This window comes from Archocentrus centrarchus, chromosome 19 (genome assembly GCF_007364275.1).
Source record: "Archocentrus centrarchus isolate MPI-CPG fArcCen1 chromosome 19, fArcCen1, whole genome shotgun sequence".
Classification (NCBI taxonomy): domain Eukaryota; kingdom Metazoa; phylum Chordata; class Actinopteri; order Cichliformes; family Cichlidae; genus Archocentrus; species Archocentrus centrarchus.
Window position 1 is genome coordinate 27,482,071 of NC_044364.1, and position 14,695 is coordinate 27,496,765.

The 14,695-nt window shown below is 40.5% G+C and overlaps 1 protein-coding gene across 2 annotated transcripts in view; it reads right to left on the reverse strand.

Annotated features, from left to right (window-relative positions):
• Nucleotides 1–1,276: 1,276 nt before the first annotated feature.
• tbkbp1 (TBK1 binding protein 1) overlaps nucleotides 1,277–14,695 on the reverse strand; it is a 78,877-nt gene continuing 65,458 nt past the window's right edge. The window contains exons 8-11 of one of the 2 annotated variants that reach the window (XM_030754672.1): nucleotides 11,109–11,224; nucleotides 5,749–5,766; nucleotides 4,864–5,651; nucleotides 1,277–1,943 (exon numbers count right to left, since the gene is read on the reverse strand). In XM_030754672.1, coding sequence (XP_030610532.1) covers nucleotides 1,815–1,943; nucleotides 4,864–5,651; nucleotides 5,749–5,766; nucleotides 11,109–11,224 — 1,051 coding nt within the window. In that variant the 3' untranslated portion in view covers nucleotides 1,277–1,814. The remainder of the gene's footprint in view (nucleotides 1,944–4,863; nucleotides 5,652–5,748; nucleotides 5,767–11,108; nucleotides 11,225–14,695) is intronic. The other variant, XM_030754673.1, reaches the window with a different exon arrangement.

Below are 14,695 nucleotides of genomic sequence, written 5' to 3' on the forward strand. Positions count from 1 at the left end.
CATCCAGAGTTTGTAGTGATTCAGTGATTTGCTCAAGAGTGCATCACATCATGGTACACGTCCGTCATCCTGCTGTCACAGTCGCTGCCCTGTGTGCTCTAATCTGCTGCATTTATCTCTTTAGCAACTTCAAACCAGTCGAGATGCATGGTTGGCTTTGTAGGGACATCCCCATACATTAGAAACTGCACATGTAACTGAAAACCTCAGATTAGGTGACATCAATGTAACTTTGTTTTTTTTGTTTTTTTCCACTTTTTGTGTTCAAAAAGTTCAGGTCCCACAAGCAGATCTCGAGTTCCCCTGTGGTGAAAATGAAACACGTATCAAAAAAAAAAAAAAAAAAGAGAGAGTCTTGTCTTTGCTTAAACCCTGGAGAGATAACTTTGCTGATTGGCGATAGTGTTTCTGATGTCAGATCTCTGAGACAGTAAAAATAGGACGCTAAAAAGCCTGCCACTTTTTCTTCAAAGCAGGTCAGATGTCTTGATCTCATGCAACCAGCTGTGTGTTTGAGTTTTTTTGTTGGGCGGTCTGGGCAGTTGTGACATCAATCTTTTACGAAGGTCAGATCTCAAGGAAGACTGAGAAGAATCCCAGTTAATATTTGTACAGAAGTATCCCATTCAGTGGGATTTTGAGCTCCAACTCTGCTGTATGTAGCAGCATGTAAGCATATGGGAAAGATTTTTTTTCACCAGCATGAGACATGTGGTGCATTAAGATTTGCAAAAATATATATTCATATTTTTTTGCCTTACAGATAGACAATATAAATAGTAAATGACATATTGAAAATATATATAGGGATTGAAAACTGATACATTGTATAGGCTATGCTAGCTGAAAGGGCTAAGATACGATCTGAAGAGGCTGCAAGCATAAAAGGTATATACTGACTAAAAATTCCCTCCACTTAAAGTGCCATCATCATCATCGGTGCCCTGCCCTGCAGGGCAACATCAAGATACAGTCAGCATAAATCTGCAGCCTTCTGGCTGATCCAAACATACTTTCAGGTTCACGTTCTCCAGTTTGTCAGTTTTTCTTTGTCAGCAGATGAAATGAAAGACTGGAATGTTTTATGCTTTCTCAACTGCCACACTTCCTGGTTTCAGAGAAGTGAAACTGGCATCAAACTCTCATTCCTTCAGTGTCACGAACGTAAAACAACTTTCTCAGAGCGTCTCATTAGACCAACTTCTACCAGGGCATTGTCCTTGGCTCTTACTGGTCCTCTGTAAAATAAACTGCACTATGTGTGTGTTTGTGTGTGTGTGCAGGAATATTTAAAGCTAAGAGGTGAGAATAGTTGCGCCATAGCTCCCTGAACTTTTACTGATGGACAAACATTTTGGCATGCAGAGCCCCTGAACCTGCCAGTGTGCCTCTCACACCTTACTTTGCTGAATCAAATCCACACCATATAGCAGAAAAAAGAAAAAAAAAAAAAAACCAAACAAACACAATACCCTAAACTGCCTGAACAATGCACAACAAGACTTCTAAAGAAATAGCAGCAACCAGAGCCAGTGATTATACAGGCAGATCTGTCCTAGGGGCAATCAGTGAGGGATTCTGCATGTAGACCCTTTATTCAAAGACCTGCATTTAAATGCCTCAAAATAAAATAAACCTCTGCGCCATTTTGCACCCCTACCTATAGCATCACACATGTAGTAGCTAACTGGTTCACGCCCTAAATGGATGGCCTGTTTGTGTACATTTGAATTTCCCTCTGGTCATGTCTGCTAACCTCTTACATAATCTATAAGAAGAGCGCGCAGATGTGTGCGGGCTGGTTGCCATGACAATCATATCTTGCTATTCTCCAGGTGGGAGTCAATGTGCTTGATGAGGGCATCGTCAGGGTAACCGACCGGGAATATCAGCTGGCAGAGAGGGCAGCTCCTCATGTCACTCTCCTCCGTCTCCATCCAGAGCTGCAGAACAGCACACACACACACACACACACACACACACACACACACACACACACACACACACACACACACACACACACACACACACACACACACACACACACACACAGTCACTATCAGGTTAAATCACATGCGGTCCTCAACTTCACCGGATAGTATTAGTCAGTCCGTGGGAGGCAGCACAATTGCATCATTGCAGGGTGAGTGATCAGTTCAGACTCACACAAAAGGCTTTTAAAAATAGACAAACGTGTAGTAAAGCCAGGTGGATTTATTACACTAGAAAACATTTTCACAATTTTGCATATTTGCTTTCTTAGTAAGAGTGACTAAAGACCAGTTTCATGTTTTTGTTTCATTAAGTACATTCGATTATAACTCAGTGTTACAAAAATAAAGCCTCATCTGTTTAAAGCTAAAGAGGACCTACTGCATTTTTTCAGATTTTCTGTCATATGCAGTCATACGAAAAAGAAAGTACACCCTCTTTCAGTTCTAAGGTTTTACATATTACGACATAATGAAAAAGTCACCGTGGACCAAAATTCCACCACAACGATGTGAGAAACTGAAAAAGTCATACAGAAAATGATTACTTGAAGTTATTGTTGCTAAAGGTGCTTTTACCAGACCAGCTAACTGACAACGCATCTGATTTATAGAGGTGGTTACACTAATCTGCTACACATAAATCAAGTGTATTTGATCAGCAGCGCCCAGCTGCTACTTAACCTCTTAATTCCCATGGAAACGGTAAGGGTGGGCTCAGCTTTTCACACTGCTTCTGGATTTTGGTTCAGCTTTTGTTAAATAAATAATGACTTGGTGTAATATGCCATCTGAGGTTGTATTTGCATCATTTTAGAACCCAGTAAGGAGCAGATGTTTTTATTGTTATGTCCTGATACGTAAAATCTTAGACCTGTAAGAAGATGCTTTGTTTTTCACAGCTGCATATATATACTATTACATCAGTGGGTACTCATCCCAGACTTTAGACTGATCTGAATGCCAGGTTTCAGTTTTTTTAGACAGTTTTTTTCTGTTCTTGGCTGATTATGGGATATCCTTAGCTCTGGCTGTGAGCACAATAGTTCCACCTACCTGCTGTTCAAGCTTGCCTTTAAGGGCAGGGGCAACAGCTTTTTTCAGGAAATGGATGAACTTTGGGACTACACCAAAGCTGGTATGAGATTTTTTTTGTGTGTGAGTCATCTTATGCTAGTAGAATCCAAGAATAAAAATGTGGTGTTGGACATTAGCATAAGTGCTCCCCTTTAAGTTTAGGGCATTCAGAGCTTATGTGTTGCAGCATAACCACAAATATGATCCATAAGCCCACTCATTCTTTCTCTCTTCTTGTCAAAAGTCAAAAGTACGCACGCAACCCACTGCAACTACAGTGATGATGGTTCAAACAGAGATTGAGGTGAGCTAGGAGCTTCGACACCCAGGATAAGCTGTCCAGAAGACGGATGTCGTAAAGCAAATGTGGAAGTGTATTCTTTAAATGGGGGGGGGGGGGGGGGGAACTCCTCTGGCTAAAAAAAATAAAATAGTCTGATTTCATTGAAGTCTATGAAAAACAACTAGTGAAACAACCAGTTTCAGGTTTCAAGTGCTGTTTAGTCAGATCGGCTCATGATGACTTAGAACCGGATTTCATGAACCCGTGAGTGACGTTACACTGGTCACATCTGTACTTTAGATGCAGTGCGTTCTTCATCTTCACAGCTTGCAACACTGACTCAAGCTGGGTAGTTTGAGGTAATTTATTACGCTTTTGCCTCTCAGAAAATGCAGTAATACAAATTTTCTCTTTATTGAGGGGAAATCAGTGCATTCCCCCTGAAAGGTTAGCGAACTTGCATCATCATGTTTAAAAAAAACAAAAAACAAGAATGTCAATAGGAAATTGGAAAACAACTGTGGCTTTAAGCGTAAAAGTCTAAGTTGACTCATATGTCCTCCTCAGCCTTCTCCATCTGAAGAGTCTGTGGCTTTACAATAACACCACAACTATGCCTTGGTATAGTCAACTTAACTTAGAAACTTAGGCTCACAACTAGACTTGCTCTATCATAAATTAAAGAATGCAGCACATGTGATATAATTGTAATTAACCAAACTGTACCGTATCTTTCCTCTCTAATACAAATGTAAGAGGATTATTGTTCTTGACAACCAAAAGCCAACCACACATGAGCACATTTTGTTTTGGTCTCTGAATAGACTATAAATCTAACCCTTAGAGTTTGATGTCGTTCCTCCTTGGCATTGTGTTAACTAATTGTGTACTTAGTTTTTCACAAAGTGTTTCAGCATTTTTTCTTAGTCTTTATTAAATAAATAATGACACGGTGTAATCATGTGCTGTTGTGTATCTGAGGTTGTATTTACATAAGTTTAGAACCTGGTACGGACCAGATGATTTTTTCTTTACAGCCTGATACATAAAAAAAAAAAAAATCCTGAATGTATATTTGTTTTATTCCTTAATAGGTTGAATAACTGAAATATTTTAATTTGTTATAATAAGAATTGTTTTAAGGCATGTGTTTTAACTTCACACACACACCCGTACCCCTTTTTGCTAAGTTGGTCTGAGCACATCTTGACTCCATCTCTGTATTAAATGCACAGTCATAAGATTGGTATCAAACTTCTAGTATCTCACAAGAAAGCTGAGAAATGTATTTCTCAACATTCTTCAGTGTTCTGTTAAAGGAACTAAGGCATGGACTTTAAGATGATTAAGCATGAGAAAGCTACCCTTAGTGGAAATGTTAAAAATGGGTCTACGGCAACTGCAGCTCTGACAAAATGAACACAGAGTTCAAGTTAATGCTTTGAAAGTAACGCAAACATGCAGCAGTACTAACACTTTTACACAGATGTAACAAACTTAATTTGAACTCACATTGATTGAAGGCCAGGACTGAGCATGCTCTGCTGACATGTATCCTGGCTGCGGGTGACAGGTGAGGGTGTTAGACCTCTGAGGGGCAGGGAAGGCTGAGCACGATGCCGGGCCCCTCATGACACCACTGGGCACGGCGGCAGAGAGCACGCCCAGTGTCCTCGGTGGGCTGATGGGATGTGGACAGGTCCACTCCTCCTCATCCTCAGAGGATTGTGGTGGTTGAGGGGCTGGTGTGGAAGGAGGAGGGGGCTCAAAGTGAAGGTGGGCCACCTCTGACAGTGGAAATGGCATCTCTCTGGAGTGGCGCATGGAGCTCTCACCAAGGCCTCCGTCTCCCCCTGCTCCACCTTGATGGGGAGATGGGGATCCTCTGTGCTGCAGTCCACTGTGAGGAGAGCCTACATGCTGGGGCTGCTGTTTTGAGTAGCTCTCAACGTAGGGCCGTGGTTTAGGCAGTGTGGAGACCGGGTCCAGAGAGAAGCGGGGTGGGCACTGGTAAGCTGAGGGGTCAGCAACCTCAGAGTAACTGCGACGACCTTGAAAGCTGGCTCGTAGGTGCTGGCTGGGTGGGCGGCAGGAGTAAGAGGCCGGTCCGTCATTCACGTCCAGCATGGGTGACCGGCGGTGCATGTCCGGGGAGAGGCGCTGCAGCACCGGAGAGCGTCGCTGTTGGATAGGAGAGTGGTGTGGTGGAGGTGGGACTGGAGAATGGCGCTGTGGAATGGGCGAGTGGCGCTGCGATACTGGAGAGTGGCGCTGGTGGTGTATGGGAGAGTGAAGCTGGACTGAGGGAACAGAGAGGAATGAAAAAAATGCATCTTAACAACATGTTATATAATTCATTACACACTATGGGCAAGTGTTAAAAGTACTGCAACATACTTTTAAGGCCTGTTCCAACTGTGCGCACAAAGAAAGAGATGAATAATGTTTTATCTGTTCACACTGAAGGCATCATGAAAAAAAACATCGGGCATTACCTTCACAGACAAAACACAAATCACCATGGTGAGGTCAGACACAATATGCAGTATATACTATATATGCATTTACTCGTATAGCCACCACTGCTCCTTGCAAGTGGGCTGGCAGTTATTCATACATGGCAGACACCGGTGAAAAACTCCAGCTGTTTCCATACATCTCCTTTTCATACAGTACTGTGGTCTTTTGCACCACCACCACCACCACCACTTTTTTCTTTGTGTTTTGCTTCCAAGGAGCCAGACTTCTTGAGGTGGTCTTGAGCAACAGTTCTCCAGGCTTTCTGAAGGTTGGACATTGGCTGCTTTTCCACTCATTGTCAGTCCAATCCTTGTACTGGACCACCGGACCATTTTGAGGAGTGTTTTTTTTTTCTTTTGTTAAACCACTCAACACTGAACTGTGAATCATTTAAGCAAAAAAAGCACCTAACTCAAGGGATGACCCATCATTGTGTCTAAACATGATGGACAACTTAGAAAGAAACCAGTTTTAAATGTATCATTAGGCAAGTGCGCGCACACACACACACACACACACACACACACACACACACACACACACACACACACACACACACACACACACACACACACACACACACACACACAAAACAAGCAATAAACTTGTTCCCAGTTTTTTTGTTGAATCTACAAAAATATAAGATAAATATAATATAAAATAAAAGATAACACAGTCTGACAGGCATAAAATATTATTTTTGCACTAGCAATATGATGTGCAGCGTGCCCTTAAAATAATCATCTCACAGATGAACAGTATCTGAAATAGGAGATAAGAAGAGAGGTACAACAGTGAGTGACTACAGCTTTCTGTAAAACATGGTGGAGGCTCTGTCATGGTTCGGGGCTGCATTTGCCAAAACTGATGGAATTATGAATGGAGAAAAGTATGGTCAGATTTTTGATCCATCATGCGATGCCATCTGGAAAGCATCTGATTGGCAACAGCATGGCAATGATCCCAAACATCCTGCCAATGCAGTAAAAGCATATCTGGATAGAAAAACACACAGGTGAACACCAGCAGTCACGTAATTGGCCTCCACAGAGTCCAGACCTCAGCATTATGGAAGCAGTGTGGGATCATCCTGACAGAGACCAGAACAAAAGGCAGAAACACCCATAGAAGAGCTTTGAATGTTCTTCAAGAAGCCTGGAGAACTGTTCCTGAAGACTAAAGAAAACTTGCCTAAGAGACTTCAGGTCTTATTGAAGAGAAAAGGTGATCAAACCAAATATTGTTCATTAGAATTATACAACCTCAGTTTTTGCCTTCTGTATGTATTTTCATTTATGTTCCAGTCTCATTGTATATTCTGTATAATGACAAATAAAGGCATTCTATTCTATTCTTCTATGTTTGCATGTGCCAGTAAATTACTGCACCTATTTTCCTTTTCCTAGCACAATATAAAGAAATGAAGGGTGGCTCAGGAGGTAGAGTGTCATCATGTGCTGTGTGGCAGGCAAAGCTGGATCCAAATGGAGACAGGACTGAAATCGGGAAACTCGGCTTTATTCTGCTGGTAAACTCAAGGGAAACATGTAGAATATATACTGGGCTGGTCAGGAGCCAGAGTGTACAAACTAAGGGACAAAACTCGGAAACGTGGGACGCAGGAACACACAGCATGAAACCACTGATGATGACGTGATGAGGACCGGAGGAAACTCGGGGCTTAAATGTAAAATACGTAGAAATATGAATGTGTGTATCAACGGGTGAATGCAAACATGTTGCATTAGAGAAGAAAAGCACCATATAAGAACCAGTCCATTTACCATTTACTTTTGCACAGTACTGTATGCTGTACTGTATATCTGTTTTTGGATTTATTAAACAGGCTGTTGGTTGGTAGATCAACTAAAGCACACAACACGTGACATAATTAACAGATTCTGATTGGATATTTGTCACAATTTCGGCATCAAGGATCTTTTTGTATTTTGACTTGGCTATGGCGAATTATCACAGTTTGATGTTACTAATGGGGAATAGTCTCAGCTTCTACTGAATTTTGATCCAGAAAACAGATCAACTTTTGGCCTACAGGTGTTGCTGTAGGCCAAAAGTGTGTTAGTAGTTTTTAATCTGCTTGCAGGTTTTTGTTGGAGATGTTTATGGGGTATATTGTCCCCATTATTTAATTTCTAATATTAATAGTAGATCTGGAGAGGCTCTCTTTTTGTTTCAGTGTGAACATGACAATTTCTTTTTGGACACCGGGTCTGTTTTTCCAAACTGTTACGCAAGACTTTAACTGGCGTGCACAGAACTGTGACTCGAACCTCATGCAACACCTTTGAGAAGAACAACAACTGTGAGCCATGACATATCAGTCATTGTTGTTGCGTGTTTCTTGTGGCTCTCGTGAATACAATAACCAACGTCTGGTACAAAGTCTTCAGGTGTCAATGCATGCTTTAGCCTTGCGCAACTGTTAAGTACACAGTCACAACAGATTTGTTCCAAAACAGTCAGTTACATGATTTTGCCACACAGTTTCTTTAAGCGCAGTGAGAAGAAAATGCAACTGATTCTTAAAGATAACATTTTTATTACAGCTCATTATCTAGCAATGATACGGCTATAATGCATTTTATTAGATGTCATTACTGGAAAGTTCTGAACCTTCCTTCAGATGTTGAAACATGATTTTCAGATAATAAAAATGCGCATTATGTTCCTCTATGTATTCATGAAAAGATTTATCTGCACAAGTACAGTTGTAGTATTTCCTGTAATTACAAGACGTGCTGATGAGTCAGTCAGCCCTGTAGTCACCACTTCAGCTCCACTTCCCATTTCAAAGAGGAAACATCATTTATGGCTGATTGGTTGAGGTGTTAAAAGAGAGGGGGTGTTATTGCTCTGAAGCACTCTCTGAATGAGAAGGAAACAGTCAGATGGGACTGTTTAGAAATTTAATGGCTCCACACAAATTCCCACCTCCCTGAATATTTTAACAATTCATGAAAAATATTTGTTTGTGTTAAAGATAGCCAAGAGGCATCCGTATCCCTCACAGAATCCTGCAACTAATGAAACAGAAGTGGCATTTAAGATGCATTTCCCAGCTTCATGAGAGACGCCCCGGGCTTAAGGAGAAGCCAAATGCAGTTTGGGGTTTTCTGTGTTTTCCCCTCTGTTAGCTGTTAGCACTTATTCATTGAGGCTTTTCTTTTAGCATTATTTTCCAGTTTGTAGCATTTACAAACTGTCAGTGTGTGTGGTATTTTTTGGTTTGTGGTAGGTCGTAGATGCACAGTTGCGAGACATTAGCTATGTGTGTGAATATGCGCACAGGAAGAGAAAGGTGTTGCCAGGGTTTAGCACTTGTAGGTTTTACTCCACAGTGTGTCTGCGTTTGTTCCTACCTTTATTTCTTAAATGAGAAAACAGCTGCAACAAATCACAATTGCAAGCTACTTTCTGACAATGGCACGAACAAAAATGCCCCGATGAGGTGTTTAAAGAGTTTTCACCTCATGTCTCGGTGCTGAAGAGCATTAATTATATAAAATATATTTATATTAATTATTGGTGATCTCAAGTTCACCCTGTCATAACTTCAGCAGGTACTGAACTGAAGAAGCCCTTTGGATGAGAGGTGAAACATTTTCAAGAAACAAAAAGAAATAAAGTCGCCCTTTTTCAAGCTCCAGAGACTACAGTAATTGGAGGAACTTTACTTTTTTAATTTTCAAACTAATTTATCAGATACACCATTGTAGTTTTAAGCCAATAAATTTACTTCACAGTCTGTTTACTGGATAGTCTATGAACGCATGATTTATACATAAAATATGCTGATGGAAAAATAAAATGACAGCTCTTCTAAAATTAGTTCTACCTTATCTGACTCCTGTAGTATTAAACTGTAAAGTGCACTTTGACTTTGATGCATCGGTGATAATAATAGCAGCACTCACAGGGGAAATTCTTCTGAAATGACTACTTAAACTCGAGAAGGCTGGCATTAGAAAAGCGCACTCTGTAGTACTTAAAATTATCATTGTGTGAACAGACTTTAAAAGTGAGACTTCCCCTGCCTCTAAATGTTAGCATGCCTACATGAAGGCCTGCGCACAAATTTCCCTCAAGAATTCAAAGGACGCTCGCTGTGAAGTGCTTACCAGTGCCAACAGTAACCCTACTATGGCTATGCTAAGCTTAGAAATTAATATTAATAATCACAGACTCACAAAACAAAGTCCAAACAACAAAAACAGAAACTGTATTTCTAGAGAGTGTTAGGAAGCACGCTACTTGTAGCTGGCAAGCTGCTAGGTTGGGTAGCTACTGTGTGACTGCCCGACTGTGCTCAGAGGCTTCTGTCTTTGCTTTAGCTTTCAAAATAAAAGCGCTTGAAAGATCCACTGCAGGAATGCTGTTCTCTCACAGCTCAGTGAACTCTTGCACATAAGCAGCTGAAATAACTTACAAAAATACATTGAGGTCATTTAGTACAGAGCCCAGGATTTACTAGCTTTGAAATAAAATATTTATTATTATTCTCGTTCATTTGACCAATATCTGAAATATACGATAATGAACATTATATGTTCTATATTAAACACAGAGTCATTTTTATTTCTGGGAGAATGTTTATGAAGCTAATTGTGTGATCCATGTATTAGTTACATAAAGTAAAATTTTTTAAAAATATATTCATATCAATTATTTGTGAAATTATAATTTCACAAATAAATACATACATAGTAATACACATAAACACATACATTAATAATGTATATGCTTTATCATTTTGGCACTACAATAAAAGTCACACTAAAGATATTTTATCAATCTGTGTGTCTAAAGATTTGTTCTTGTCAACCTAAAGTGTGACTTTATAACGTTCTGTGATTAAGAAAGAAAAATACACCTACGCACACACCTACACACAACTACAGAGAGCACTGAAATAAAAAAGGAAAATATAGAAACAAGCAGAAACGTAATGCAGTGGATCATGGTGTTGGATCATTTCAGTGCAAAAATGAAAACAATTCCTTTTGAACATTACAGTGAAGGAAGTATGTGTATTTTTGCACACGCGTTACAGATGAGGCAGTGTAGCGTGATCGTTAGTGTAACGTTGCGGCTTTCACCCAAATAAATTACACAGATTCTTCCAGCATAATTAAAACAGTGAGACGGTCTTGATCGCAGCTCTCCACATCACTGATGTACGGTGTTTTTGTGTTTTTGGTTTTAACTGTAATGCTAACCTGGACTAGCCTGCTCCTGCGTGGCTTTCCTCAGGATCTCCGTCTGCTTGGAGCTCAGCGCTCGCAGGCGTCCCAGCTCCTCCGTTAACTCTGTGTAGGCCAGAGCCAAGTTCACCCTGAACGAGGAAGCAAGGCAGTTATGTTATTATCACATTTACCATAGAAGACTGCAGTGTTAACAGAATGTGTTACAGCTTCATTACAAAAAAACAGCTTCAACTCCTCTTAAAACCGAATGAGTTTCTGCAGCCCTGACACAACCTCACAAATTAGGAAATGGCTAATTGAGAGGCTTATATTTTTAGATTTCACGTTATGGTGTATAATTGAAGTGCATAAAATCACACCATTTCACGCAAGAGGCCTCATGACTCTCCAAGGAGCCGTACTGACTCGAGCAAGTCTATTTCATAAACAAGGCTGCGTGTCTTTTAACCATAGCAACGAGCTGACTTTGCCTTTTTTTATTGGCATAAAAACTGATCTGAAATCTACAATATAAATTAATGTGAGGCCATTTAGTATTATGCAGGTAGATATGATTAATATCTATAATCGATTTACAAACTGCTTCTGTGAGCACTTATCTGACAGTTTAGACAGGATTTTATGAAGATCTTTGCACAACTTTAGTAGTTAGTCACTGCCAAGAGCTATTGGATCTGATAAGACTGTTTATTTCAAATGTTTTTACAATTTTTATAAACGCTGTAGTCCTGATCTGAAATTGACTCATTCCAGCAGAGAGAGCAATAGATTAAAGCATTTATTGAGAATTAGAGACTTTAATCTAGATTAAAATCTGTTAAGATAAGCTATTTAACCTGCCAGTTTGAGTAATTTCTCATATGAAGACCTGCATTTCAAGGAAATTAGGGTTATTATCACTCCCACAAATGAAAACAGGAATTTGCATCCCTTAACACATCACAGCAGGGTGCATTTATTGATCTTTGCTTCTTTCTCAAAACTTCAAAAAACAATTAAAGCATCTCATGCTTTCACATATTCACCATCACTTAGACAGGAACATGGAAAGAAAGACGCTTGTTGTGCAGAAGCACGGGGTTGCTGCCAGGCCGAGATCTGATAAAGCACCGCTGATAGCAAATTTAACCTCCTGATGAGAATCTGACTCAGTTTATTCCTCCATAGAGATTGTGGCAGATAAAAAAAATGCAAACGCCACATCTGTATGTACTGGGGATTTCTATTGCATGAAGAGAAACATTGCTGAACTTCAACTGCGGCGCTAACACAAAAAAGAAGAAGAAAAGAGCACACATATTTGCTGCCTACACAGCAAATAAAACACACAGTCAAATTCAAAACATGCTCCCTGGCACACCCGCGCACTAATTTAATTGAGCTGTCCCACTGGTGCGTTTAATCCTGCTACATGGGAATGTATTAGAGGAACATGTGAAGACGTGTATGCACAAACGTGCTTTCCAAGCCAACAAGGGCCTCCATCCTCACATATTTTAACTCCTGCTACAAAATAACTAAATAAAGTCAGGGATCCATTTTCAGTTAATCTCACAATAAAAAAGAGAAAAGAAGAGAAGTCATAACTTCCACTGGGTAGCTGGCTTTGTATTGGAGGCCCACCTAGTTTTCCAAAGCCCTGCTGTGACTCACACACAGAGTGGTGGTATCAAACCCCCTTCAGCCCCCATCGTATTACAAATAACATCTTCTTTGTGGTACGAGTTGGTGGAACTCAGTACAAACGCTCAGATGATTCAGGGCTAAAAATGCACCATCTCCCTGTTTGTGGCTTTGGATAAGTAACTGCCACAAACACGTAAATACACTCAGTGTGTCCATCGGAAAATAACAAACATTTACGCTACTTACTGGCATGGTGGGCGGAGCGTGCTGTACAATATCAATATTGCTATGTGGCTAAAAAAATGTATTTGCTTCTTCTCCTCAGTGCTCTCAGGTGGCTCTCAGCTTGGGCGCTTTATTTCTAAATGCAGTTGTATACCAAATCTTCTCTCTTTAGAGCGACATACTCCTTCCTTTTCACACTTGTGTTATCTCGTGTTTCAATTTTGTTAGTGCATTTTGACAATGTTTGTCCTCTGCTTTTGGTGAGAATGCAACACCTCCAAGTCACGCGGCCAAGTGTGAACACCTGCACTTAAGTGCAAGCATGCACAAAGCATTTAATCACAAATAAACAGTGTTTTTTGAGTCATTTTAGAAGGTCTGTGAAACCAGGTCTTGTGTGTGTGTGTTTTTGTCTGTTTAGGTCTAAAAATACAGTGCACGTTTGCCAGCATACGTCTCTCCTTTGGCTCACACCTTCATTTATTTCCTTCTCCACTTGCATGCAAGTAACTGTGCGCGTACTGTACGATGTACGCTACAGTGCGTAGGAGGGGTGTGATAAAGCTGATACAGCATTGATAAAAGCCTTGTGTAAGTGAATCGATCAGGTGCAAGAGTACATTGTATATGTTTGTGTGGGAGATGAGTGTGGGCTGAATCTAACCTCTGATCTGATCAGACATTTTAAAGAAAAGACATTCCTGTACCTGCCTGTGGAAGCTGACTCGCTTTCTTTTATTTTTTTCCTGTATAAAACATGTTTTTCAAACCTGCTACAGTTCAGCCAATCACAAAACGGACCTGGAAGGTGACCTCGGATGGTAACGTGCGGATAATCGGCAGTCCACATGATCTGGCGGTAATCTTCTCGTCACTGTGCGGTCACATTTCGGGGAAAAAAAAAAATGCTATTCATTGCATTTAGAAGAAATGGGGAAACTAAAATTCGGACCTCACTGAAGAGGAGGGTGTTTAACAGGCATTGAATTGTGGTGGGGGCTTTTCACGCTCTGCAGTCCAAACTCACAGTGCTTCTGCATTATGCTTCAAGGCACTTTCAGTTAAACACAGAGAGGTGTCAAACAGTTCTCACGGCAGGCTGCAGTGATGCTAGTGATACACTTTGCAACCAGGAAACGCTTGTAATTTAAGCATCTGATTAATAATTAAGAAATCAAAACTAGATATAGATGAGCTGTACTTCTTAAAATCTAGTTTGAATTTATGGCCGAATTTGATTAACATTGGTTTTTTTTATTTCATTTGACCCCCCCCCCCCCAAAAAAAATGGCAGTTCCACCTGAATTAAAAACATCATGCTGTGATTTATTGGAAACAGCTCTCACTTTTTGAAAGCTGTAGATGAATTAGTCATTCTTTCTGTATGCATTGTATGATGTAGTATAGCACAACGTGCATGTGTGTGTGTGTGTGGGGGGGGGGGGGGGGGGTTGGCAGGGGGGGTGCTGCCAGGTGTCTGCCAGCGTTTATGCAGTGGCTTGTGGTTGGCGAGGGAAGCTGGTTCACGTATTATCAGTTATGAGTGAGGCAAACGAAAGTCCACAAATGCAGTCACAAAAATTTTGACTTGGAAAAGACCAGAAAGGCGAGAAGTGGTTAAAAAGTCACAAAAAACAGATACATCTTGTAACTAACTGAAAGCTAAATGAACTCAGCTGTGCTGTTTGAGGGTGAATTTGTAACTTTTCTTGCATTTAGAGGTGCTAATTAATTTATGGACTCATTTA